Source organism: Suricata suricatta, chromosome 1 (assembly GCF_006229205.1).
Source record: "Suricata suricatta isolate VVHF042 chromosome 1, meerkat_22Aug2017_6uvM2_HiC, whole genome shotgun sequence".
NCBI lineage: Eukaryota > Metazoa > Chordata > Mammalia > Carnivora > Herpestidae > Suricata > Suricata suricatta.
In genome coordinates, this window is record NC_043700.1 from 44,300,156 (window position 1) to 44,327,264 (window position 27,109).

Sequence of the window (27,109 nt, forward strand, 5' to 3'; positions counted from 1 at the left end):
AGAGAGAGAGAGAGAGAGAGAGACCCAGAATCTGAAGCAGGCTCCAGGCTCCAAATTGTCAGCATAGAGCCTGACATGGAACTCAAACTCACAAACTGTGAGATCATGACCTGAGCCAAAGTTGGATACTTAACCAACTGAGCCACCCAGGTATTTTCTTTTTATGACTGAATAATATTCATTGTATGCATACATCACATTTTGTTTATTCATTTATCAGTTGATGGACATTTAGGTTGTTTATATTTTTAACCTATTATGAGTAATGTGGCTATAAACATTTATGTATAGGTTTCTGTGTGGACATATGTTTTCAGTTCTCTTGGGTCTGTTCCTAGAAGTGGAATTGCTGGGTCATATAATAAGCTTTCCTTTCGGGGAAATGCCAGTCTCATTAGTTGAGTTTTGCCTCCAAAAGGAGAGACCACAGCCCAAATGCTGCTATTATTTATCTCTCGTTTCCTTCTGTCACCTTGCTCCTGAACTTCATTTGCTACTAGAGCTGGGCGCAAGGAAGTAGAATTGGCCGAAAAGCTATATACCAGTCATGTTGTCATGGCCCCCGAGAATTCTGTACCTTTGGAGACTTTTTCAGGGAACAAGATTCCTTAAGGACTGAAGCAAGTGTCCTTGCCTTTCCTCCATCTTTGGCACCAGCCTGGCCTGTGGTCATTGCCGTATCTTCTCTTTAACCAGGCAAGGGATTTGGTAGTGAGATGGCTTTGCTCCATCTTGAGCATTCTTTTTCACCCCGGATCCGTGGGCACGGCTGAAAAATCACTGCTCCCTGGAGATTCCAGCTGTGGTTATTTATTCATTAAAATTACTTGCTGAGCAAGTGTGATGCTCTTATTATTATGTGCCGGGTACGTTTATTGAACACAAGAGCTGCTCTAGGCACAGAGGTCACCTGAGTGACAAAACAGCAAGGCTCCTGTTCTCACAGGGTTTTCGTTCGAGGGATAGACAAAAACAAGAAGACAAAGTAAGTAAACAAAACAATTCAGGTACTTCAAGGTGCTGTGAGGGAAAAAGGATGGTATTACTGGGACCAGAAGTCGACATGGGGGATGGTAAGGGAGAGGGAGAAGCTGACAGGACTGCTTTAGATCAGATGACTTTGTCCTTATCTAGGTTGACCATCCTGGGCAGGACACTTCAGCTCTTTTTGTGTCATGGTCATTGCACTCCTTGAATTGGAAGCGATCAAAAATGTGCTTTGAAAAATAAGGTTACAGCATTCCTGTTACCATTAAGCTCTCCTCTCCTGTGATCACCCAGATTCCAGTCACAAATGATTCAATGCCCATTGTTCCACTGATGGCTACTGGTTTCCTGCATTTGATTCATATACATTGATTGACTCGTTTTCAGCTCTGTTAACCACTCAGGAGCTCAGGAGAGAGGGTGGCTGGTGTTAACAGTGATTTCTGAGGGTAAGCATAACCCAGCTGGCCATAACAAAATGAGATAATGTCTCAAAGGCGTTCCAAGCTCTACATGAGCAAGTAAAGCATAAAATTTTGTACAGTTTTAGTGTAATATGTGGGGGCCCAAAGTGTAGTACAAATGATTGCGTGGAGCCAGAGGAAACAGGCAATCTTGAAAAGCTGAAATAAAAAGAAGCATTTGTGTATATATAGAAGGTCCCAAAATACCCATGTTATTTCTTCTGTATAGAATGAGTTTTAAAATGCACCTCAATCAAGAAATCCGTTTCCTTATATTAGAAGGAATAAATATGGATTATAACTTCAGCTGTATGTATCTTGAATCTTATCTTTATAAAGCAGGCTTTTTTTTTAAGTTGATATATTTATTTTGGAAGAGAGAGAACATGAGCAAGGGTAGGGCAGAGAGAGGAAGAGGGAGAGAGAGAATCCCAAGCAAGTTCCATTGCTGAGTGCAGAGTCTGACACGGGGCTTGATCACACAATTGTGAGATCATGACCTCAGCCAAAATCAAGAGTCAGATGCTTTTCCGACTGAGCCACCCAGGCTCCCTAAAGCAGGCTTTTTTGTCAGTAAATATAGTGGGCAGTTTCATGGCAGATAGATAGAGTTACATGGCACTGAATTTTGGCTCCATGGCTGGTAAAACTCTCTTAACAAGAGCACGGAAAGGAACTTGTTTCAAACAGAGGCTTCATAAGCATCCTTCTGAGACGTGCTACTTGGACCTGCAATGGGCCATCTGATACTGTAAGGTCTTACTGAACTCTTTCAGAATGTCTGACTCAAGGAGAAGGATTGTCATAGCCTACTGTCCTGTTATAACTGGGTAGCCCTGAAGTGCCTTTATTGTACCTCTTCATTTTTCTTCTACATTTGGTAAGCCTTGCACAATGATCACAGACCGGTGAAAAACAAAATTAATTTTTTTTAATGTTTATTATTTATTTTTGGGAGAGATACAGAGTATGAGCAGGGGAGGGGCAGAGAGAGAGAGGGAGACACAGAATCTGAAGCAGGCTCTAGGCTCTGAGCTGTCAGCACAGAGCCCATCGTGGGGCTTGAACGTATAAACCCTGAGATCATGACCTAAGCTGAAGTCAAGACACTTAATTGACTAAGCCACCCAGGTGCCCCCAAATTAATTTTTAAAAATCAGTTCGTAACAGCATGTATAAAATTTTACTGGGTATAAGCTGAAATAAGGCATGTGATGCGTTTGTAACTTTCATTTACTTTTGTTACCCTGTGAGTCAAGAGAATTGAAAGTATGTTGTAACTGAATCCACAGCCTCATCATGTCCTAGTGTTAAAAATCACTGCCTTTCACGAACATCGATGGCAGCCAGCCCAACAGCTTGGATTTTATGATAAGGACTGTGTGAGTGTGCCGGTCATTTCCCACATCTGTCTGACCTTTACCTTCAGTCCTGCCTGTCAGCTACTACTCCTGGGGACATATGTTCCTGAGATGTGTTTTTCCAAAAGATGAGTGTGGTGGCGGGAGTGTGTTTACAAGAAAAACTAATTAAAAGTAGAACTGGTGGAAGTTTCAGGTTTAATTTTAGCAAACTGAGAATGCCTTTTCTTCTAATAGAAGCATATTTGAATGTGCTTCTAAAATGCCATCTTTAAAATTTATGTTATCGGTATATTAGGCGTACCCGGCACCTTCCAGGTTAGGGGTCAGAACTTTTTCTGAGTTGTGCCTTCGTTCACCAAGTGGTATGTTGTTGCCATGCAGCTGAAGAGACAAGATCAGCCTGAGAGCAAAGATGTTTTGGGGAATGCTCTGGAGGAATGTTCTCCTGAGCTTTCGGCATCCCGTAAATTCCATCTCCAAGGGATCTTGGTGGGATCAAGGGGTTGAGAAGGTGGCAAAGTGGTGGGCAAGCTCCTTCCATCCCGTACACATAACCATGCATGGCTCTCTTCACACTTCCGAATGCTGGCCCATTCACGTCATTTGGTGTATAACTTTTCCCAAAAATGCATTAGGTGTCTCCTCTCCATTAAGAAAGGTAGCACATCAAAGCATTGTGGGGCTAGGTAAGACTCTGCGAATGATTAGTGTAAGGAGAAAGTCCTAGAGGCAAGTTTAAGATTGCCTGAGGGCATATACGAGAATGATATTTCTCCTCTTGCTTATATCTGGGGAGAGAAGGTTGATGCATGCCTCTACTCTGCTCATAGTGAGATAAGGGCAATTTGTCATCTCAGAAAGCATATAGGGGGACAGGGCATCATAAATACCCACTCTGTGCTGGAGTGGCCAATTTAATTCAACCCGTGGAGGCAAGTCCTCCAATAGTGTCACAGAAAACATGTTGCCTGCAAACCGTGAATGCCACGGCCAAGTCTTCAAAGCATGTGGGAACTTCACTTCCTTTCCTTGCCTCACCGCCATGTAGAACTCAGGCTACACAGAGCTGGGGACAGGGTAAGATAGGAGGATTCTTGTTATAGGAAAATTTTTAGTCCAAGCCTTATGTTCTGTGTATGTGCCCCTCGCGTTTGTCATTGATCGGTATTAAATACGTGTGCACTCAGCTTTGCCAATAGGAATCTAAGATTTTATTTATTATATTATATTATTTATTTTAGGAATCTAAGATTTTAATCTTTTTTTTTTTTTTTAGCATTTATTCATTTTTGAGAGACCGACACACAGCATGAGTGGGGGAGGAGCACAGAGAGGGAGACACAGAATCCGAAGCAGGCTCCAGGCTCTGAGCTGTCAGCACAGAGCCCCATGTGGGGCTCGAACTCACTGACTGTGAGATCATGACCTGAGCCGAAGTCAGACGCTTAAACTGCTTAACTGACTGAGTCACAGGCGCCCCAGGAATCTAAGATTTTAAACAACTGTCCCTAGCAAGGTAGTCCTTCTTCTAAATGGCAAGAGGAACTGACACTAAATTCCTAACCTTGAATACTTGTTTGGTGTCCACCAGTGCTGATTTAAGAGTCTGTTACTGTCATTGGAATTGGAAGAATGGGAGGGGTGGGAAGAGAGCTTTCTGTTTTATTAGTCTTCCTGTCCCATTCATTGCCAACTGAATGTCAATTCAGGCCTCTGAGTACACTATCCTGGTAACTTCTAAGTTCCAGCCATTTTCTTAATTATTCCAGCCATTGTCCTATGATTTTCCTGTCACCTACGGCTGGTTCTGTTACTTTTTCTGGTTCCTTTTCCCTTAAAATCATCTTTTCTAAGATTTCTGTGGGGGCAGGGAGCTTATTATCTTGGAAACTACAAGTATATCCTATCAGGTGCCTGGTTCTGATAGGATGAAGCTTCTAGCTGCTTTGTTTGTTGTCAGGAACTTAGGAATGATTTAGAGAGGTTTGTTTTCCAGGGAGCACAGACACATTCCTCCGGAAACAAAGAAAAGAGAACTTTAAATAGTCTAGAGTCATCAGCACAGGAGCTAGACGATGGCCCTGGAGGTAGGAGATAGTCTAGTCCATGGATGATGTCCCTGGGACCCTCAGTGCCACATTTGTCTGGCATTTTACATCTCCTCTGTGTGCCAGCCATTGAGCCATTTCCCTGTGCCAACCATTGAGCTAAGGGCTTTCGTGTACTGAATACTTAGTTCTTACCATCCTGGGAGAGCAGAGTTACTGATGCTTGTTTAATAAATGTGAAAATCAGGTTAAGAAACTTGGAACTTCACACAGCTGGTAAGTGGTAGAGCTGTGATTCTCACCATGGCCCTGTGTAATCCAAGTAGAATGTTCTTTCCACATTGCGAGGGTTTTGAGGAAATGACTCTTCTATTTTGGACATAGCATATAGTTTTTCAAAGAGGGTGAGGTTCTTTTTGTTTTTAAGTAGCTGGCAGACAAGCTTACCTCTGCCCCAAATATGTCTGCAGTGGGGTGAGCTCTTTCTTTTTTCTTAATTTAATTTTTATTGTTATTTTTTAATGTTTATTTTTGAGAGAGAGAGACTTATCATGAGTAGGGGAAGGGGCAGAGAGAAAGGGGGAAACACAGAATCCAAAGCAGGTTCTAGGCTCTGGGCTGTCAGCACAGAGCTCTACGTGGGGCTTGAACTCACAAACTGTGAGATCATGATCTGATGCTCAACCGACTGAGCCACTCAGGTGCCCCTGAGGCGCCCCTGGGGTGAGCTCTTCCTGAACTTCCTTTCCCCCACGACTCTGCCACATTTGCTTGCTGCTCTGGCCAGGCGGTCTCCTGCCCCCCAGCCCACACACACGAGGTCAGAATTACTGAGGGGCTGGACTGCCGTTACTGATAGTGTGTCCACACCCCTCAGGTGTGGGGGCGGGGGGAGAAGCAGAGAGACCAACTCCCTCCCTGTATGTATTTGGCAGTGAATGCATGACTGGTGTCCCCCATCCTGCCCTCCTGCATGTGTTTGTAAAGAGGACATTGGAACCACACGTGGTGGTCTCTGGCTCGGACAGGCTTGGAAGGTTTCATGTGGTTCACATCGTACTCTTGCTGCTGATCTTTTGCTACCAGGACTCTTAATACCATCACTGCTGTTGGGTTCCACCTCTGCTTCTGCCACAGTTGATGATTTCACACCCCTGACAGCATGTCCTGACCTCTGTCTGGGTTCTCAAAGTGGAGGAGCCCAGTGGTTCACTTTGGGAGTTTTGAAATACAGCCTTGCCCTTTCCTGGTTAGGATGCATTGCACTGAGGAACTCAATGCAAGTTACTCGGCGTCCCTGACTGATGGGGGTCTTGAGACACCGCTGTCACATTTCTCCCTTCACCAGACTCATGCTCAAAGCTACGGCACACACGTTTCCAGTGCCTCTGCCCACAAGGAGTTTCCTATCTTACAGGGGGGCCTCCATCCTCCCCTGAGAAAATAAGGCCACCCTTATGTGTGCCCTTTACCTTGCTTCGATGGTTATCTGAAAAGGGCAGCCTGTGCCGCGTGTGCACAAATCCTCATAAACCAGCCACACAAGTTTGTCTTTCCCTCACCTGTGTCTCTGTTCCGCTAGCTGTTGGACTACGGATTCTTTGAGGCCAGGGTTTGGGGTGCATACCTTGAGTTGAGGTCCAACTCCTTGAAGCCCCAGGGAGCCAAGCATAGGTCTTTATAAAAACGGGCCTCCTTAAATACAGCTTGCTTGATCAACGGATTCCTCACTCTGAAACCTGCGTCCTTCTCTTGTCCGTCTTACGGGTCAGAGCCGATGATAATCCCGGCGCAGCAGGGAACTGCAGCAAAACCACACGCTGCATCCTGTTGTTTCAGCTTTCTTGCACTAGTTGAAGAAGCCAAAGAAACTCCTCACAGAGGAGAGTCGTTAGAGCCACTGGTAAGGCCACTAACTGCTGACCAGGCTACTTTGCTTTAAATAAGAAAGGAAAAGGCCACATCCAGGACATAGAAAGAGAGTTGGCAAACCAGAGTGATGATGTCCGTCAGATTAGAGGAAATTTTAACCGCCCCCCACCCCCGTGTCACTGAGCTTCAGGGCATCTGTGAAGCCAAGACAGGTGTCCTCCCTTTGCAGTGGGCATTTAGGTATGTCATCTCTCCATCCCGCCAGCTGTGACTTAGATCTGCCCCTTCCCCCCAACCTGGACTGGGTCCTTCTGTCTCAGGAGGTGTTTGCTGGTTGAGAGAAGTCTCTGGCATTACCATCTCTAGTTGGCAATGAGAAGAAACTTGGGCATTTTTAGGTACGGACTTAGATTTTATGAGGTAACAATTTGGAGGGGGAGAAGTAGAATGTTTCTGTGGAAAGAGATTTAAGACATGCAAGCATAATTACTTTAACAGTTGAAGAAACAGAGTCCCACAGAGCCGGTGAGAACAGAAGCAGGCTTTTGCATTTCAGATGAGTTCTCTTCAGAAGGAGCAGTGCCTCCTCTTTTCTGGACCCTTCTGGCCTCCAGGCCCGTGCTTGGGCCCCACCCAGCTCTGTCCATTGCCTGGCTCGGACCTCGCTTTGGAGTCTGATTTTGGAGTGCAGATTTTATTGCACAGTCCTTGCATCCATCTATCCTGTCCATGACTACTAGCTCACAAGACCTTCTCCTTCTCACTGATCAAATTTTATTAGGATTGCGCGCTATGTGCCAGGTACCGCAAAGACAGGTCGCTTTCCTGTTCACTCAAGAATACAATGAAAGACAGAAAGCACATCCCTTTCTTTGCCACTTACTTGGCATGCTAGTGTGCATGAGTGTTTTCTATTGGTTGGATTCCACAGACAAGTTTCTTTCTTGTGGGAGGCAGTGCCTTGAGCAAGCGTCCTATTCATTCGCCACGTGGCCATGGAGGCAGTGATGAACGGGGCGGCAGGAGACCTATGTTTGCATTCTCAGCTTAGATACTAAGTCACTGGTTGACTTTGCACAACCTTTCCGATTCCTTGCTTGCGTTTCCCCTTTTTTAAGTAAGGGTGTTAGCTTTCATGGACTCTGAGTTCCTTTGGAGCTCAGACTTAGGACATCTACGTATCATAAAGGCACAAAAGTGGGCTAAGATATTTAATTGGGAAGCCTGATTTGTCTCCCAAACAGGTAGAAATGGGTTGAATCATCTCTTACCACCTTTGTATCCTTTTGCTTTCTGCCTTTGACCTTATTTCCAAAAGCGCCAGTGAGCTGCCCCGCGCATTTGGGAAGTGCACATCCTGCCGTTGGAGACTCCCACAGGCAGTGAGTGTCCCTCCCGCCTGTGAACAAGGAGCCAACAGCCGAGCTGTGTCCGTCTGCCCTCTGAGGAGTGTGCACCCAGCTGTTCCTGCTCACCAGCTTCCCCGGGGGACCTAAGCTGTATCTTTGAGGAACATTGGCTTGGGGATGGGAGGATAGGCTTCGGCTGTGGAAACCAGCCAGCGAAACCTGACAGGTTCACCTGGCCCACAGGGGATGGACCTTTGTCCTTGGCCTAATTAACTGTGCTTTACCCAGCAAGCTACCAGACTGGTGACACTTAAAGGAAGAAGAACAGGATTTAACACTTCCTTTCCTCTGGGGATCCTCTCTGGCTCTTCCCTTCCCCCATGTCATGGTACATATAAACAAGGTCTCCCTGTCCGTTTCTTGCCGTTAATTCCTGGGATATCAGCACAATACTGTGGATGTATGCAATGCCACTGAACCAAACACCTAAAACTGGTTCAAAGAATAAATTTTCTGTGTATTTTACAACACAAAAATTGTTTATTGTTCTTGGGCCGGGGCGGCTAATTCATTGTGGGATTGTGAAATAAGGAGAGATTTTACAAAACTCTCCATGAGTTACACATCTAAATAATGCTTTCATGGTGCACAGGGTCCCAAGTCTCCCTCGGTAATTGCCTTCAGAGTCTTTAGCACATTCATAATTCTCCCTCTGTGTGCAAGTGTCTTCAAGCCTTCCCATTAGAAGCCTTTTGTATTTAATTATTTGTTTATGGATCTGTTTCCTTTCTCCTTGAAGACAACGTCTGGCCTGCTGGTGTTCAGTGAGTGTTTTATGTATAATAAATGAATGGCCACAGTACTGATGTAAATCCAAGAGAGTTTCTAACCACACTTTCTAAGGCAGCCCCGCCCCCACCCATCACGCTCCCACATTACTCCCCTTCCTTAATACCATTCCGCCCCATGTGCGGTTACTGGGTTATTTGCTGGGGCTTACAGGTCCTTGTGGTTTTCTTCCCATAATAAAACAACACTCAGAAGGATAGAGACATTGTGCATCTTGCTCTCCTGGCATCTCTCTGTTGAATGAGTAAATGAATGTCCAGTCTGTGATTGAACCTTTGGAAATAAAACTCGTTCAGATGCACTTTGGAGCATAGAGTGAGCAATGAAGATAAATACTGTTTTAAGGAGGCACAATAAAAAATAAACATGGTGGAGAAATGGCCCTGTGATTTTTCATATGTGACTCACTGCTTTCAGAAGCATTTTCAGATAGAAATACTCAGTAACATTTGAGAGCAATGTCATTATCATGGAATTCTAGATCACCCTCATGTACTTACTTTGTTTTGTTTTCTATAAAGTTTACTTATTTTGAGAGAGAGAGAAAGAGCTGGGGAGGGGCACAGAGAAGAGGGAGAGAGCGAGAATTCCAAGTAGGCTCCACAGTTTCAGCACGGAGCCTAGCGCGGGGCTTGAACTCATGAATTGCGAGATACGACCTGAGCCAAAATCCAGAGTCAGACACTTAACCGCCTGAGCCACCCAGGTGTCCTATTGAGGTGCTTACTTTGGAATGCTCATTTGATAGTGTAAAGTTTTGTATGGCTTTTAAAAATTGCAGTAAAATTTATACACAGTAAAATATACTCAGGTATTCAGTTCAATGAATTTTGGTGAATGAATGTACTCCATGTACCTAATCCTCCCAGTTAAGCTGTAGAACATTTCCCTTGCCCCCAAAACCTCCCTGTTGCCTTCTTCCACACAATTCCCACCCCAAAAAGCAACTGCCACTCCAAAGTAGGTCACTATGCATAAGTTTTCCTGCTCTTCAACTTGATGTCAATGGAACTTATATTCATGTCTGTTGCGTTTGGAATTTTTTCATTCAACATAATGTGTTCTAGGTTCATCTCTGATGTCACTTAATGGCAGTTCATTCCTTTTCATCACTAATACTTCATTATGTGAATAAATCACAGTTTGTTAATATTCTTATTGATACACATTTTGATGGGCCCCAGTTTTGGGCTATTAATAATAAAGCTCTGATGTACATTTTCGTAAAGGATTTTTATGGATATAGATTGTTTTTTTTCATTTCAAGCTTTTATTTATTTAAATTCTAGTAGTATAACACTAATATAGTATAACAATTGGCTTTGGGAGTAGAATTTAGTTATTTATCACATAGTGATCTTGAGTCAATACTTATAAGTAGAGATATTAGAAGGTCATAGGTCATGTGTGTGTTTAATCTGGTGTGAAACCACCAGCAATATGAGAGAATTCTAATTGCTTGTATCTGTACCAACACGTGTTACATTTAGTCTTTTTAACTCTAGCCACTCTAGTGGAAAGAATAGTATCTTGTTTTTTAAAAATATATTTTTTATATTGAGTTGAATTCATCCTGTCTAGCGTACAGATTTTGACAAATGCACACAATCATGAAATGCCACCACAAGTATAGAACAATTCTGTCCACACCCCTCCAAATTCTCCAGTGTCTCACTGTATCAGCCTCCCGCCACCCAGAGCTTTGTTCTGTTTTCTTTCCCTATAGTTTTGCCTTTTCCTAGACCTGGCTTACCAGGGCTTACCGGCTCTATTTTTTCCCCTTAATTTCCAATTTTATCATTGTCAAAAATGTATGTAACTTTAAAGGCCAGGTCATTTCTAGCAAGTTTTTAATGGTGTACAACAGTCCCTTCACACCTCCTCTTGCTTTCTGATTCCACTTTCAGCTCTTACAGCCAGTTTTTGTAGTATATGCTTTTTCACTTCCAAATAACCATGCTTTGATATTTCCCTCTGCATTTCTTATTAACTTTTCTTATGGAAGATGAGGATTTAACTCTCTCATACTCCCTGCCAACCACACATATACTTGTCTGTGCCTAATAGAGATCTCCCAGCATAAATACAATATAAGTTTTTTAAACCGTTGTTATTTAGATGATTGGGTCTACGTTGGTAAACAGCAGATGCTGTGGAAATGTCCTTTGGACAATGTTCCTCTGGACATGTCTTCTTTACATGGTGCTCTGTGAACCTACTTCTTTTTCAGATCAGACTTCCTATCAGAAGCGTTTACCTCCCTCTCCTATGTTCAGACAAATGAGATGATTTTGCAGTTCCCCTCAGTTTTTTGGACTTGTTCTTTATGGAAATGCCTTCCTGCTTCATCTTTTGACTGGTAGCTCTCCAGTCCAGCTACATAGCTCCTTTTCTGAGCTCTCCATCTGTATCAGGGGCAGAAAAATAAGAACTAGGAGGTCTCAGCAGAGCTAGGGATAATGGGCACGAGTATATAAATATAGGTTAACACAGGCCATTGATTTTGACCTCTCTACCTGATTTTGAAGTCATGAATACACATGAGTACCTTCAATTCTGGTCCAGCATCTCAAGTTGATTCTAGTTTTTCCCCTTTCTTGGCACTCCCTTTCACGAGAGTAAGAAACCTGGCTTTCGGTATTAATAGTCCAGTAAATTGTTATAGTTACTTATTTCATCCGTTCCTCAGCATGTAGACAATCTGTCTTGATTACCACACCTTCTCCCACATGGACATTCTCCTCAGCCTGTCCTCTCTCTAATAGCTCATGTCACTTTACCATCCCCCACCCCCACCCAAGGCTGGGGCACCGATGCCCTTCACTTCCTTCCTGCAGATCCTCCAGCCCCCATGGATGTGTACCTTGTTCTGTCTGGGCTCTGGCATGAACTGCCTTTGTGGATGCCCTCCACACCCCCTTCTAAATGCCCAAGTTGCCCTGTTCTACATAATTGCCCAGGGCTCAGTTGTCCAGGAAGGGAAGTAGAAGGGCCGAGATACATCTCTTGATTCTGTCTCCCCTTCCCCTCCCATTCCCTATCCCAAAGAACTAATTCTAGCCACCCAGTTGCTTAAACCCAAGATTTGAATGCCCTTGAATATTTGCCTTTTTGTCCCTTGGCTCAGCGCTATTTACAGCTAAATCATTAGGAAACTGATTTCAAAATGTGTCCAGCATCTTTTCATCTCTCCCCATTTTCACTTTACCTACTGGTCTCCTCCCTGGTGTTCCTCTTTCCACTGTATTTCACCTCCCACAGTCCATTCTTCTATAACAGGCAGCATAATGTCATTCAGAACCTTCCAGTGGCTTCCCATCATGCTTAGAATACAAACGAAGTTCCTCCATGGCATATAATACCTCTGACAGTCAATCCTGGCTGCACACCAGGAGATCTTTTTAGAAGCAGTAACTTGGGTCCACCAGAGTCCAATGAAATTCAAAATTTGGGATGTGACACAGACATCAGTATTTTAACACTTTTCCTGGTAAATCTAGTGGGCTGCCAGGGTTGAGAATCATGCCTCCCTCTGGCTACCTTCTAATTTACTTTCTCCCCTTTTATGATTGGTTCCATTTAGAGTCTCAGAATGGCCTTTCCTTGATCACCTTATCTAGAGTAATGCACCAAGTTACCAGTCATTCCCTGCCATATTTCTCTCCTTGAACACTTCTTAGTGCTGCCATTATATGAGATCCTTTTATTTGTGTATTTTTATTTTTTGTATCAGCGTGTCATCGTGATAACTTTTGCTCTGTACTATACCATAGTGACCAAACTAGTGTTTAATAAATATTTATTGAGTGACTTTACATAGCAGAGAGAAGAACCAAGCCAACGATTCTGTCGTATGGAAGTAGAATGTGTGCACCAGCAAGAGATACATTTGATGGGTGAGGTGAAACAGAGTGGATTCTAGAATCTTGACTGATGGAGATTATCCAAGACACGAGATAAAAGAAGCAACCTTGCCAGTAGAATTAGGAACTCTCAGACATTTTCATTTCTGAGGGGATTTTGATCCTGGATTGCGGCAGTCCCAGGAGAACAGAAATGACTGGCTTCCCGAATGGAAGAACCACCTTCCTAGCTTTACTTTGGTTGTTCACCAAGGTTGCCGTAAACTCTCCCTGTCCCCCCTCCCACCCCCTCCCTGATTTTGTTTTCATGAGGTGTGATTGAAGCACATTCTATTTCAGGTGTACAACATAATGATCCGATATTTGTCTTTATTGCAAAATGTTCATCACAATAAGTGTAGTTAACATACCTTAGCATATATAGTTGTGAAACCCTTTTTCCTTGTAGTGAGAAGTTTAAGACTTACTCTCTCAGCGATTTTCAAATACCCAACACAGTATTATTAACTATGGTTGCCAGGCTGTACATGACACCCTCGTGACTTCATTATTTTATAACTAGAAGTTTGTACCTTTTGACTCCCTTCACCCATTCTGCCCTCACCTCTGCGCCCTGCCTCTGGCTGCCACCAGTCTGTTCTGTGTATGTGTGGGCTTGTAAACTGACTTTCTGAGACTGACATTTCACCCGAACGTGGGTAAGACTAGGCTTCTGGACTCACCATCCCCCACCATTTTCTTCATTTCATTTTTAAAAATTTTTTTATTTTTTCTCTTCATCTTAGTAATGTACTATTTTAAGATTTTTAACATTTATTCATTTTTGAGAGACAGAGAGAGAGAGCATGAGTGGGGAAGGAGCAGACAGAGGGAGACACAGAATCTGAAGCAGGCTCCAGGCTCTGAGCTGTCAGGACAGAGCCCTATGTGGGACTCAAACTCACTGACCACGAGATCGTAACCGAGCTGAGCTTAACCGACGGAGCCACCCAGGTGCCCCAATGATGTACTAATTTTAAAAAGCATCCGAGATTCTTACCGGTTCACACTACTCCTTTGTCACAGCTACTTGTTTAATATAGCCTTTGCCATTTCTTTGTATCGTGATGCATTTGGAAGCCTAAAAGCATACCACACTTAACTGTGATTCTCTTGTCTTAAATATTGGGATCAATTGGAAAACCAGTTCTTGCTTATATCCCTTGCAGATATTAAGAAGTGAATTTATGGAGTCCTGACAGTAATATGAAAACTGCAGAGACGGACAGTACTCTGCTAGTGCCTAACACCAAGCAAAGTGAACTTTGTACAAATTCAGTGTGATAATTTTGTGCCTTTAGATGGGAGCTATACACAAACCACAATTCTAGAGAAGACATAGGAGGGTAAAAAAAAAAAAGCTTTCAAAAATGACAGGTTTAGAAAGCATAATTCTGTGATGAATGGCTTTGCAAAAATACTGTTTACAGAAGTACAGAGAAATCCCTCTCTGACAGTGGAGCAAAGTCCAGTCTGTTACATCTCTGGTAGGACGCAGGGGGACGACAAGTGCTTGGAAGGGGCTATTGTTTCTCAGCTTGGCTGCCCCCCCCCCCCCATGAGGCTGGAGCCGTTCATTCATGCAGAGGCATTTTCCTGTGGCTGCACAACCAGCAAGTGATGTTTAGCTTGGTGTTCTTGCATCTTCAGTGGGGAGCAAGGCTTCCTATTCCAATATCTTTTCCCCAAGCATCCTCCTTGATAAAAACCTGTAATGCTTTCACAACCTAGTATGCTATTCTTTCCTGTAAAAAAAAAAAAAAAAAATTAGCAGAAGCCTTTAAAGTTTTGAATGCTGACACTTTAAAAACTTGTAAAAATGTTAACTTTATGCTCAAAGAAGGTAAATCCAACTTTCTTCTCATAACATATCCAGAACAGATTGTGCGTCTGCTTTCTGGGTGATTTCGCTTGGAACAAATTACAGGAGGGTTCTAGAATCCTATTGGTAGATGCCTGAAGTTTTAATTGCAGTTTGCATCTACTCACTGTATGTATATCGCTCACAGCCTGGTTTACTTAGGCAAGGTGACCAACTCAATGCCTGATGGACATGGGGAATGGAGAAGATCATTACAGTAAATTGCCTCTAGTAGGTGTCCAATAAATATTTAATATAAGTTATCTGTTGATGGGCAGATTAAATTGTATATTCCCCCTAACAAAGGATGGAAAAGCATCCATAGGTATATGTGCATTTATTGAAATTTTGATAAAGAACAAATAGTTTTTATAAAGAAAAACACAGTTTTTTTCTGTTGTTGGGGGTGTATATAGCATTGCCAAGAATTGTTTAAAATGTTGTTTTACTATGTTTCAACTTTTTTAGGTGCAAATGTTTATATATGCAAGACTTGCTATTTCCAGTGTAAAATTGTTATAGAATAATGATTCTTCATCTGAGAATTTGGATAATAAATTATTGAAGTATTTATTTCAGTAGTAGAGGGTGACTTGCAGAATGTGTATAGATGGATGAAGGTCTTATTCATTTATGCAAAAACACTTGTTGAACGACTGTAAGGCCAACCTGCCTTCTGTCCTGTGTGTTTTGTTGTATCCTTTCTCCAAAGGAGCAGAGGTGAGGCATGGTTCTGTTTGAATGCTAAATTCTTTACCTATGAATAGAACAAAGATCTCAAATAAATCTAAATTTTGCCTCTATCATAAACCAATATGCACATCTTCTGAATAGTCTGCTAATTGCCTCTTGGATTCCATCCCGGTGTTCTAATAGAATAGGAGGATGTATGTTGCTGATATCTTTATATTATCTTCGATAACATAAAAGACTGTGTTTTCTTATGCCCCGACAGGTTGGTACAGAGGATATACCCTCCAAAATAAATCCAAAAAGGTATGGTTTACCGTTCCATTTTTACTTTGAATCTGTCTGCTAGTTTTGCATTACTCATCTTCTACTCATTGCTGTCTCTAGACCTAGTTTGTGTTCTCTGTGTTGGGTCTTCTTTTGACCTGAAAAGAAATTCTCTGACCTCAACATTTAGGTAAGATAGCACAAGTCCCATTGACTGGATTCCTACCTGTTACCTCAAGGCTAGAGGCCAGAAGTGAATTTATACACTGTGTCGGGCCTTTGCAGGCATCTCGCTTTCTGTCCCCCAAGCTAAGCAGGATGGTGATACAGTGACATTGTTATTGTTGGCTGTCTCTTTCAGGGGGACCCGTGCTGCTTCCTAATGCTTGAGCTCCAATGCTAACATCTCAGAGATGAAGCATCTCCCCATTCCTACGTGATTCTATCCTTTATCACATCATGAAGAAGCCAGAGTGGTAGTTTTGAAACTATGAACCTCACAACCCCAGTAATACGTCATGAAATCAACATAGTGCATTATTAACCAACATTTTCCAGAAACCCAAACTCTGAAAAGTAGAAACTTTTGTTTTCGGCCAGTTTGTTTATGTATTTTATGTATTTCAAACGATATTTTATGTATCGTTAAGTACTGTTGTCATGAGAATGTATCTCCTCATCCGCAAAGAGTTTGAAATATACTGACCCTAGCAGGTTCCTGTATCCAGTGCCAAAACTACTCATCATCAAGCTAAAGAAAATCGATTAGTTACGTTAATACCCCCCTCAGTTAATTTTAGGTCAGGTCAGTGCTTTTCCTTTGACACTGCACCCGCCAGGAGCACATGGAATCAGCACTTTGTTTTGAAAGAGCAGAGTGGATAGGGCCATGGTATTTCACAGTTAGTTCACATGCAAAATAGCTCATTAGGAAAGGCACAAGAGAAACATTTTAGAATTTATCAAGGGAGTGAGGAAAAAAAAAACCCAAAACCCACAGTTCTTATTTTTCAAACACAGTATGAGATACAAGTAATCTGAGCACATAACTCTCCAAAAAGCTCAATGGTTAGAGAAGCCCCCTTTCTACAAGGTGTAGAGCATTAGATTAGAAACCAGCAGCACTGTTTTGGTCAGGCTTTCTGTACATTTGGCTTTTAAGTCACACTCACTATTTGCACATGTATGTGTTCGTGTGCACCACATTTTGTTAACTTTGACAGTTTCATAATCTTCCAAAATAAAGTATTTGATCGTAACGCGAGTACCCACTCTCACAATTTTGGTCCTTTTTATCGCCCCCCAAATCCTGATGCTGAATTTTTCGGTCCATAGTTTGATTCTTGTGACACATGTTTTCATTTCCATCTTAACTATTTTCATTTAATCTCTTGCTCTTTAATTTCCACAGGCCTTCAAGTAGGGACATGCGACAGGCACATTCTGGCATGAATGAGAGTAGAAAACACGAAAGCCAAGACCTTCCTTACTTTTAGAATCCTTGTACTCACTTTATGGATGCTCCTGCTTTTTGGTTTGGGATTAGCCCTATCGCTGTTTATTCGACTCACAATTAGAGAAATGATACTTATTTCAAAGCATGATTGGATTTAGCAGTTTTGAAGTTCTGAATTTACTAAAGAGTAAGAATACTTATGCCTCTTAACTCCCAATCTTTAAAATAAAGTCAACAACAAAAAAATGAACAAAAACCCATTGTCAGATAAGATCATATGAACTTAAAGAACAAACACAACTCTTGATTTTTAACCGGTGATTGTGAATCATGTCGAAACAAGGTCCCAGACCGCACTTTCCCCTTTCAGAGAGTTCCGGAACATAAGGATCCTTGCACATAGATGACCGCGGTTCCTAAGGATCTTGTGATGGCCTAATTGATCAAAATCGATCTTAACTAGTGCCCTTGTTGTTGGCTTTGAAGAGTGAATAGAGTGCTCCACTAGGGTCTGAACAAGTTCTGGGTGTGTTTAAAAATTTTTTATGTGTCTTCATTTTCTTAAAACCCTATTTAAACTTTCAAACTCAGCCTTATGAAGAATGATTTCAGAAAGAGCTTCTTTTAGTTCTTGAGAATTCACTGCCGTAATTCACTGAAATGATAGCACAAACAGGGACCGTGCATTTACTTGTTGGTTTTTAAGTTGAAATATCTTCCTGGTGGAGAACTCCAGGAAGAATCAAGGGAATTCAGATTCAGTCATCATGAGTTATGTTCAGCTTTGACACCCTTTCATTAAGAGATCCAGCCTCTTTGAAATCCTCTCCTAATGCTGTTTTCTTGCCTTTGACAGTCTTTAGGGGAGGAACTCTTTGAAAGGCCTATTATTTTAATGGCAATTTTGTGTGTCATTTATCAGCTGACCTAGCCATTTAGAGCAGTGATAAAATGAGCTAGTGGTTTTACAAATTGAAGAAGCCAAGAGCTTTGCAGAAACTGATTATTGATCCTGGAAGGATTGAGGAAGCGTGGATAAGGGCAATATCTAGAAAATCGTTAGTTTATTTTTTTACTAAAGTGAGTAGGTTGCATTGAGAAAGGAAGGTCAAAATTGAGATAGGCTTTAAACCAGTAATCCATCCCCCAAGTTTATCCTGCCCCCTCTTTCTTTTTTTTTTTTAAGTTTACTTATTTTGAGAGAGAGAGAGAGAAAGCAGGGAGGGAAAGAGTGGGAGAGAAGGAATCCCAAGGAGGCTCCGAACTGTCAGTGAGGAGCCCGATGCGGGGCTCAAACTCATGAACTGTGAGATCATAACCTGAGCCAAAATCAAGAGTCAGAGGCTTTGCTGCCTGAGCTGCATAGGTGCTCCATCCATCCTGCCTTTCTGTTTATCAAATGGACTTAGGAATAAGTTTACAAGGCTCAGATTTACCAGAGCAATTAAATGGCTGTAGGTGGGCTTATGCTCTCATGGAAGGAGGATGCCTTCCAATAACAAAGTGGTAATGCAACAAAATAAATATTCTCTTAATGGGAAAGCTCTCATGTCTTCACATTCAGCATAAATTACCTGCTGGTAATCTGCTTAGATGTTACAAAATAAGTCATTGTTTATATTTCACATGCTTCTATCTTGGATTTGGATTTCTCCCAGTTATTAGGAGACCAGTCCTCAGATCATGAATGCACAAAAATTTTAATTGGTCCTTTCCCCTTCTTGATGAGAAAAATCGGTGAGGATATTCCTTGGGGTTCGCAGGGTTACACTGTATTCTCACCTACATATATGGCTCTGTATAACTAGTGCTTGAAGTGATTCATCATTTACTCACTGCCTACTCCCCATTCCTCCCCAACCCCATGCCTGGGAACCCCCATTCTACTTTCCATCCCTATGGATTTGACTCCTCTGGATCCCTCCTCTAGGTGGGGTCATATGGTATTTATCCTTTTATGTCTGGATTATTTCACTTGGCATCACGTCCTCAAGGTGAGTTCTGGACGATCAAGTCCGGTTCTCCACTAAGATGGCGATCAACAGGACATTCACTTCAGCTTTAGCAGACAGAGGAAACACCCAAAGTCCTTTAGACAGACATCCTAAGACAGGAAGCTTCAGAACACCAGAAATCAGGCCCCAAAGGAATTACATACACATGAAATTTTTGTTTCTTTTTAACTGTTTCATCAGTTTTCTAAAATCACTTTGAATCCTTCCTGTGTAATGAAAGAGGTCCGTGTCACCTTGCTTCTGTGTGTGTTCTAGATCTTAGCAATAACAAATTGGCATGGCACCTTCTCACTATACACCCCATGCCCTATCCTTTTCTCAAAGTGAGCAGGGGAAGGCAATGTAACTTTCTTTTTGGTTCTTCCTGCCTGGTGGGAAAAGATGGTCATTTTGCCTTTGACTCAAGCAGTGACAGGATCTATCCTGTCATCACCAATTGTGGAAATAGCTCCATCTCAGCTTTTCTTGCTGTTTCCTGTTTTGTTGGCAAAGGGCTAAAATGGAGAAAGAAGAGTATTATTCAGGTAAATATAGCACATGAAACCAGATACAACACTGACCCCCGTGGTCTGTCTCTGGATTAAGAAACACTGGGTACACACACATCTTTGACCCCGTCCCCCAGGCAGGAAGATATTCCTCTCCCACCTTTGTGGTCAGCTCCCCTCGACACGGAATGTCTGCAGGGTCACACTGACCTTTACAGGTGCCGAGCTAGGAGCACTTGAGCCAGTGGTGCCCGTTAATAGGCTCTTCTCCTACCTCATTTGGTCTGGCATGCAAACTGTCCTTAAAACAAAGTGTAGCAATGCCTTTTCTAGATGGCCATTTCTCCATTTCTTTTTTATTTATTTGTTTGTTTTTGAGAGACAGAGAGAGACACAGCGCTAGTAGGGGAGGGTCAGAGAGAGAGAGGGAAACACAGAATCCAAAGCAGGCTCCAGGTTCTGAGCTAGCTGTCAGCACAGAGCCTGACGCGGGGCTCGAACCCACAAACTATGAGATCATGACCTGAGCCGAAGCCGGCCGCTTAACCGACTGAGCCACCCAGGCACCCCTCTCCATTTCTTAATGAGCATATCACACAGTTAAACAACAGAAACCATTGGCATTTAGGAAAACTCAGATCCATGATCTGCTTTCTCTTGGTTAGATCTGATCTTCACTTCTGCAGTTTCTACTGACTGGTTTCCAGTCTTCCTCTTAGGTCCTTCTGGGCCTTAGTTCTCCCATGGCAATGTTCAGTAGCGATGTAGAATTGCCTCTTAGGAATATAGAATGGAGAACCATTTCAGACTGGGAAGTGCTAAAAATAACCAGATAACTAGTACTAATTGATTTGGGGCACATTTGGTTTAAGTAAGCGTGCTGAGAGGGATTGTTTTAGGAAATCACTGTAATTTTATGGGCCACTAAGTACATAGCCCTCCATGTCACTAATTATGTGAAACCCTTTAAAGGGAAGCATTTCATGGCATGTACTATCTGGAGGGTTTTAGGATCTTACTATGAAAGTCCCTGCCATTATTACAGCTCTGATGTTTGCCTGTCCGTTTGGGAAGCATTTCTCCTAGGCGCTGTGAACCCAGCTCTTAATTTCTCTCTTTTCAGCCATGCTTTCATTTAGGTGGCAGTCAGCGTGGTTGGTGCTGCAAGGCTGGCCACAAAGTCTAGTCACCGTCCAGGTATCCTGTCTCCCCCTCATTCGATCCTGATGCCCTTTGTGCTCTTTTGTATGGCCATATAACCAAAGTTCTTCTCTCTATAGGGGATTTTCCCTGAAACGTACATCCATTTGAAGGAGGCAACTGTGGAAGACCGAGGGTAAGTTCCAATTCCAGAAAGACTCCTAGAAATTGACAAAGATGTCAGATTATCATCAAATAGTTCCTTCTGTGCAGGTTTCTCTCATCTCATTAATGCACTTCTCATATGAGAGAGAGAAGTGAACAAGAGCCTATTCCTGATATGATTCCTTCTGTTATAATTGTTCCTCCCTGGCATCCTTCCCCAGAATACTAAAGACAGACAGTGAATGAACTGAGGGCCTTTACCTTCCTTTTGTGCGATCTGCTCACTGAGTGTGTGCTTGTGCATGCATGCACACACATGAAGCTTTGACACTCTTTTGCTGGTGAGATCTGAGAGCCTCCAGTCTGGCACCCTTGGGAGAGAGAAGAGCCATCTGCATGCTCCAGGAACCAGCACTGAGGCTTAGACAACTCAGGTAGCCTTGCTGCACCCTGGAGTTGCCCAGTGCAAATTGAGGGAAACAAATCTGGCCCTACATTGGTTGAGCTTCATGTAAAATTATGAAATACTGTGCGTGAACATGGCCTGCAGATAACATCCATCAAGTTTTGGATGTTTTTATTTCTTATCCACCTTACCGTGTATCCTGGAAAGGACTTCCTCTGTGGCCACTGAGCAGAGTAAGACACTCGGCCTGAAGTGGGAGAGAGAGGCTGCGTGGTTGATGAGCCCAGGGTCAGGAGAGGGAAGGAGGGAAGGAGAGCCTGGAATGCCAGGGCTGATAGAGAGTAGAATGGATCAGAGTCACACAGGCTCAAAGCAGCAAAGAACATTCTCAGTTGTACATTCTGCAACCATAGTTTAGAGATGAGAGATGGAAACGTGCCCATCTTCACACGGCTACTGTTCAGTAGCAGAACCAAGACTGAAAACCAGGTGTCCTGCCCTCCTGGAGAATCTTCTTTCCAGTGGGCCATCCCTAGGCAGCCTCCGTTGTCATGTGGGCGGAAGGGTGTGCAAGGAGGCGTGATCCCGCTAACTAGGGCTGCCAGATAAAAACGCAGGGGCCCAGCTGAAAATCAGATAGCAACAGTGATTGTTTACAGTAAACATGACCTAGGCATTTCACGGGTCATACTTGTACTCAAAAATTATTTAAATCTCTCTTGAATTGAAACTTAACTGCACATCTTATGTTCTTAATTAAGTCTAGCAGTCCTCCCACTATTTCCCGTGTGTTTGCTTGCTCTTACTCTCCTTTTCTCCTTTTGCTCATCAGAAAAATACCAGAGGATTCATGCGAATAAGTGTTGGGCCTGCTTTGTGATAAGTCTCCTGTGAGCGAGTGAGGAGTTTGGTTTATATACATTTTCAGTGCAGTGAGGCAGCAGATGAGAAGACTATTGAGCATCATTTCATAGGAGAGCACTGCACGACCCCTGTGTCATGCACACCCTGCCCACCCTCCCTCATGAAACAGCTGCTGGCAGAACCAGCTAAAATGCTGGATTTGGGCTTCCAGCCCTGGGAATCACTGAAGCCAGCAATGGCCAATAACTGTTGCTCCTGTAACAACCCGAAATGAAGCAGTTCAGGCGGGGCCATGGGCACACTCCACTGCAGAAATGATTCATTTTGAGAGCTATAGTGTAAGTTCCTTCTCTTTTTCTCAGATGCTTAGGCGTCATAAAGTCTTCTAAACAAAGTTCCTACAGTGGGTGAGGTTTGATTTGTCTCCAGCCTAACCGGCCCCACTCCCCTCTTTGCGCTGTGGGGACTATGACCTCTGTCAAGAAAAGCAAGGATGATCAGCCCAGAGTAACGGGAGCATCTGTCTCGTTCTCTTTAGGCAGCACGAGACCGTGATTCCTGGTGAGCTCCCACTGGTGCAGGAGCTCACGTCGACGCTGCGAGAATGGGCTGTCATCTGGCGCAAGCTCTACGTGGTGAGCTTTCCCTGGTCTTGAAGTTGGTGGCATTATCTCTGGGCCTGTCTGTTCTGCTGCAAGGTGTCCACAACATATGAGCTCTCTGCATGGGGTAGGGTGCAACCATTGTGTGCTCCATTGTATGGAACCCACCGTAATGGACTGATGGAGTCCATAAAGAGAGAATGAGAGCATGAGTTGGGGAGAAGGGCAGCGGGGGGGGGGGGGGGGGGGGAGAATGAATATGAATGAATGAATCTCAAGCAGGCTCCACACTCAGGGCTTCATCCTATGACTCTGGGATTATGACCTGAGCCGGGTCAGGACATGGATGCTTCACCAACTGAGCCACCCAGGTGCCCTGTCTTTTTTATTATAGCCACGTAAAGTATATAGCATGTAAAGTGCATCTCATTTTGGTTTTGATTTGTTGACTAATAACATTGAGCATTTTTTCATGTGCTTTTTGGTCATTTGGATATGTTCTTTGTGGAAATGTTTGTTCATGTATGTTGCCCATCTTAAAATTATTATATTTGCCTCTTAATTATTGAGTTGTAAGGATATTTTGTCCCTTATCAGATACAGGATTTGAAAACACGCTCTGTGGGTTGTTTTTTCACTTTCTTGATGGTGTTCTTTGACACATGAAACTTTTTAATTTTGAAGAAGTCTGATTTACCTGTTTTTTGGTTCTGTTGTTTGTGCTTTTGGTATCATATCTAAGCACCATAGGGTTTTATAAATACAGAGTCTTGTCTGCTTCCTTTCCCACTATTTTTGCATTTTATTTCTTTTTCTTGATCTTCTGCACTGGCAGGGACCTCTCTTACAATGCTGAATAAAATTGGTGGTAGAAAAAAATGGTCCATACAGTGGACCATACAATGGCTGATAACCATCTATTCTCATTGTCCTGGGATATGGTCATTGATGACATAGATGGTGGAAGAAACTGCGGGAATGCTCTTAGCTTTGACGTGTGTCCCAGTGAATAGGAATGTGTCAGTGTCTCACTGCCCAGCCATATGAGGACTCCCAGAAGGGTGGCACACTGTGGCCCATGTACCTTACAGGCACCACAAGTCTAGTGGTATTAAGCCATGGTCCAAAGTCTTCTCTTAGAGGTCAACTCAAAGTACTGTTTCTTGTGACAGTGGTTTGTCCTCAGGCTGCCCATCAGACATACTAGTTCAATGGGAAGTTACACAGGAACCAGCCCATTCTCTCCACTATAAACTATAATCACAAGTCGTGTGTAGGTCTGCAATCAGGACAGGGTAGATCTGACATTTAATATATGACTGAGAACACCTGGGGAACAGCCATCTTGCAAGAGGCCAGGAATGCTCATAGTCACCGGGCAGCAAGCCTACATCTGTGTCCATACCAGGAAGCTCTTTCCTTGTCATCGGACTGTATAAAAATGTCCTCTTCTGAATTTCCCTCTTTCTTGGAGACCTGGAGGGCAAGGTAAGCATCACTAGGTCCTGTCCCTGTTAGCATCTTCCCTGGCTGACCAGGAATTCCCACCGTGAGAGCGTATTCTCTCATGATGTGTGAATGAGTGCAGTGAGGGAATAGACTTGACCCGATGTCCTGGAAGCCATTCTCTTTCCTTTATGTAACTTTGTTTATTTAGGTTTTTGTTCAGTCGTTTGTTGATTTGTCATTTGAACTCTCAAAAGCCAATCTTAATAACTTACGGAGAACTCCTCCCTCTAGACCCTTAGTATTAAAAACAGTAGTCAGAAGCTCATTCTAGCATAACTTCTAAGAGCTAATGTATGAGTTCATTTCCATCCTGGGCTGGTGTTACCCATGATGGATCACAGCAGCAGAAATTACCAACCCTTTCTGTGGACAAGCACAGGATTTTTCTCTGCCTGCCCATCTTTCAAGGCCTAGTTCAAGTTCTTTTTTCCTTATAATGTGGCTTCTAAACACACCAATTCATAATGTTTCCTTCTGGACCATTGGAGCACTTACTGCTGAGCCCATCATCTGGCCCTTAGGGCATACTGCACTGTAATGCCAGTGATCTTTTGATCTCCTTATGTGTAATTGAGGAGTGAGCTACCTGGAGGTTCTTAAATCAGGAACTCCAGGAAGACAGACATGGCCTTGTAAGCCCGTTGGCCTACATCAATCATTTGGTATGTCTGTTGAAATCGCTCTCTGGTTCTAGTTAATTGATCAGTTAGTCGCAGGTGCACCAAGTTTGGTAGATGAGAATTGCATATACATGGGTTACTTCCTTAATGCATTCTTTCTGGAAATTGGTGAGTGGTGAAACATATCAGATAATAAGTACTGGGAAATGAGAGTAGAGAGTATGAATGAGGTAGGCTTTTTTTCCTGTTAAGACACAACTCTTGTGCTCACTTCATTGTCCATAGCCTCCATGTGTTCACAGGTGATTGAACCATGTCTGCTGTTGGTAGAAATGATAAATAAGTCAATCAGGGAGGAGGGAGAAGTCTGATTCATGTATATGGGCTTCCAAAAACCTTTACTACTTAAATGGTAATAAGCCCCGGGTGAAGATTTCCTATGTGGGCATTTCACTATTTAATAGCAGAAAGAATGTGTATATATTATATATATATGAGAAAAGAAGGAAGGAGGGAAGGAAGGAAGGAAAGAAGGAAGGAAGACAGGCAGGCAAAGAAAACAACTTCTGTCTTCTCTCAGAGGACAATATTAACATTTCTCTTCTTAATATTGACATCTGTTAATCGTTTTGCTAATTGTGAATATTTAAAAATGTCTTAGCTGCTGTAGGTGACTAAAAGACACTCATTGTGGGAATCTGAATCGATCGATAGAACTCAGCAATCTGCTTCTGCTTTTGATTCTTATTTATTCATTAAAAAATAATCCATTGAGGGGCGCCTGGGTGGCTCAGTCAGCATCTGACTCTTGATTTTGGCTCAGGTCATGGTCTCATGGTTAATGAATTCGAGCCCTACATCGGGCTCTGCGTTGACAGTGTGGGGCCTGCTTGGGATTCTCTCTCCTTCACTCTCTGCCCCTCCCCTGCTTGGACTTTCGCTCTCTGTCAAGAGAAATAAACTTAAAAAAAAAAAAAGTTAAAAAAATAAGTCACTTAAAATGGGTTCATTATTAATCATGACTTCTCTCTTTTCTTCCTGTTCCCTCCTAAAGTATTGACAGTTCACTTCAGGCAGGGTTTCTGAACCCCTTTCTTAAAAATGTGTGCATCAAAGTAGCAAACCTCAAATATTCTGCTTTACTGGGAAAAAAGGTGAAAGGAGCCCAAATCTATAGTTTTCACGCTCTACCCCCCATCCTTTTATCATTGCTTTTGATTTTTTGATTCTATAAATTCTTTCAATTTGTGTCAAGATAAATACAGATTTTACTAATCCACATCAATACTTGTATCTCTCTCGTGCATCTCCTTCAGATTTTGGGGCCAGGTGTTCTGCTTGACGTCTGTAAAGACACTTGTGGAGTCTTAGGACGTCCATACTTCTCTACAGCGCATTTCCTGGCTCTCTCCTTCTCAGTCTGTGCTCATGAGAAATCTATGGAGGAGATGCAGAGTCTTGTGTGAGAGGAAAATGCCACCCACTAACCAGTGTAAGCCCAGCCATGTAGACACAGGTGATTATTCTAGAGAGGGAAGACCTTTGGATAGCTGTGATTTATTTTTTTTAGCAGTCACAGTGTAACCTTCTGAAATAACCATAAATATGTTTTAAAGGTGGGGAGGCGTTTTTTTCACTGAAGAGAGGGGAGCCCCCTCGTCCAAAGCACAGAGAAAAAACGATGACAACCTCCCAGGTGCCTTCTTTTCCTCTTTGTTAGTATTAGTACTGTTCTTTCCCATTTAATTGTTTTTCCTGGTGGTGTCAGCTTTATGCTTTGGGGGGGAAGCAGGATGTAGGAGACAAGCCCTGGACTAGACATTAGGAAGCTTGGCCCTGCACTGACTAGCTCTAAGGCAAGTCACTTGACGTCTCAAAGGGTCTTCTGGATTCTGCCCCTTTGTGAAAGTGACATCAAATCTCCCTTGCTGACCCCATGGAATTCGTTATGAGAGCGTGAAAAGAGATGGTGGCTGTGAAATCATGGCGCAGACTGAACATCCGGGACTCTGCACAGGTCATTCTTGCTGCTGCCCTAGCTGGAAACAGTAGCCGCTCTGGATGTCCTCCCTCTGGGCAGCCTTGACGTGGCATCCCTCTGACCCAATTCAGAGTCTCTGAGGCTCTCTTGTGTGTGTCCCCTGACCCCCTCCCCCAATCCAAGGCCACTTCCTTTGCCTTGTGTTATCAT

At 43.0% G+C, this 27,109-nt stretch overlaps 1 protein-coding gene across 3 annotated transcripts in view; it reads left to right on the forward strand.

Annotated features, from left to right (window-relative positions):
- The window catches only part of DOCK5 (dedicator of cytokinesis 5), a 209,521-nt gene that overhangs the window by 63,335 nt on the left and 119,077 nt on the right, over positions 1 to 27,109 (forward strand). For all 3 annotated transcript variants that reach the window (XM_029937931.1, XM_029937939.1, XM_029937947.1), the window contains exons 3-5: positions 15,652 to 15,692; positions 20,893 to 20,948; positions 22,726 to 22,822. In XM_029937931.1, coding sequence (XP_029793791.1) covers positions 15,652 to 15,692; positions 20,893 to 20,948; positions 22,726 to 22,822 — 194 coding nt within the window. The remainder of the gene's footprint in view (positions 1 to 15,651; positions 15,693 to 20,892; positions 20,949 to 22,725; positions 22,823 to 27,109) is intronic.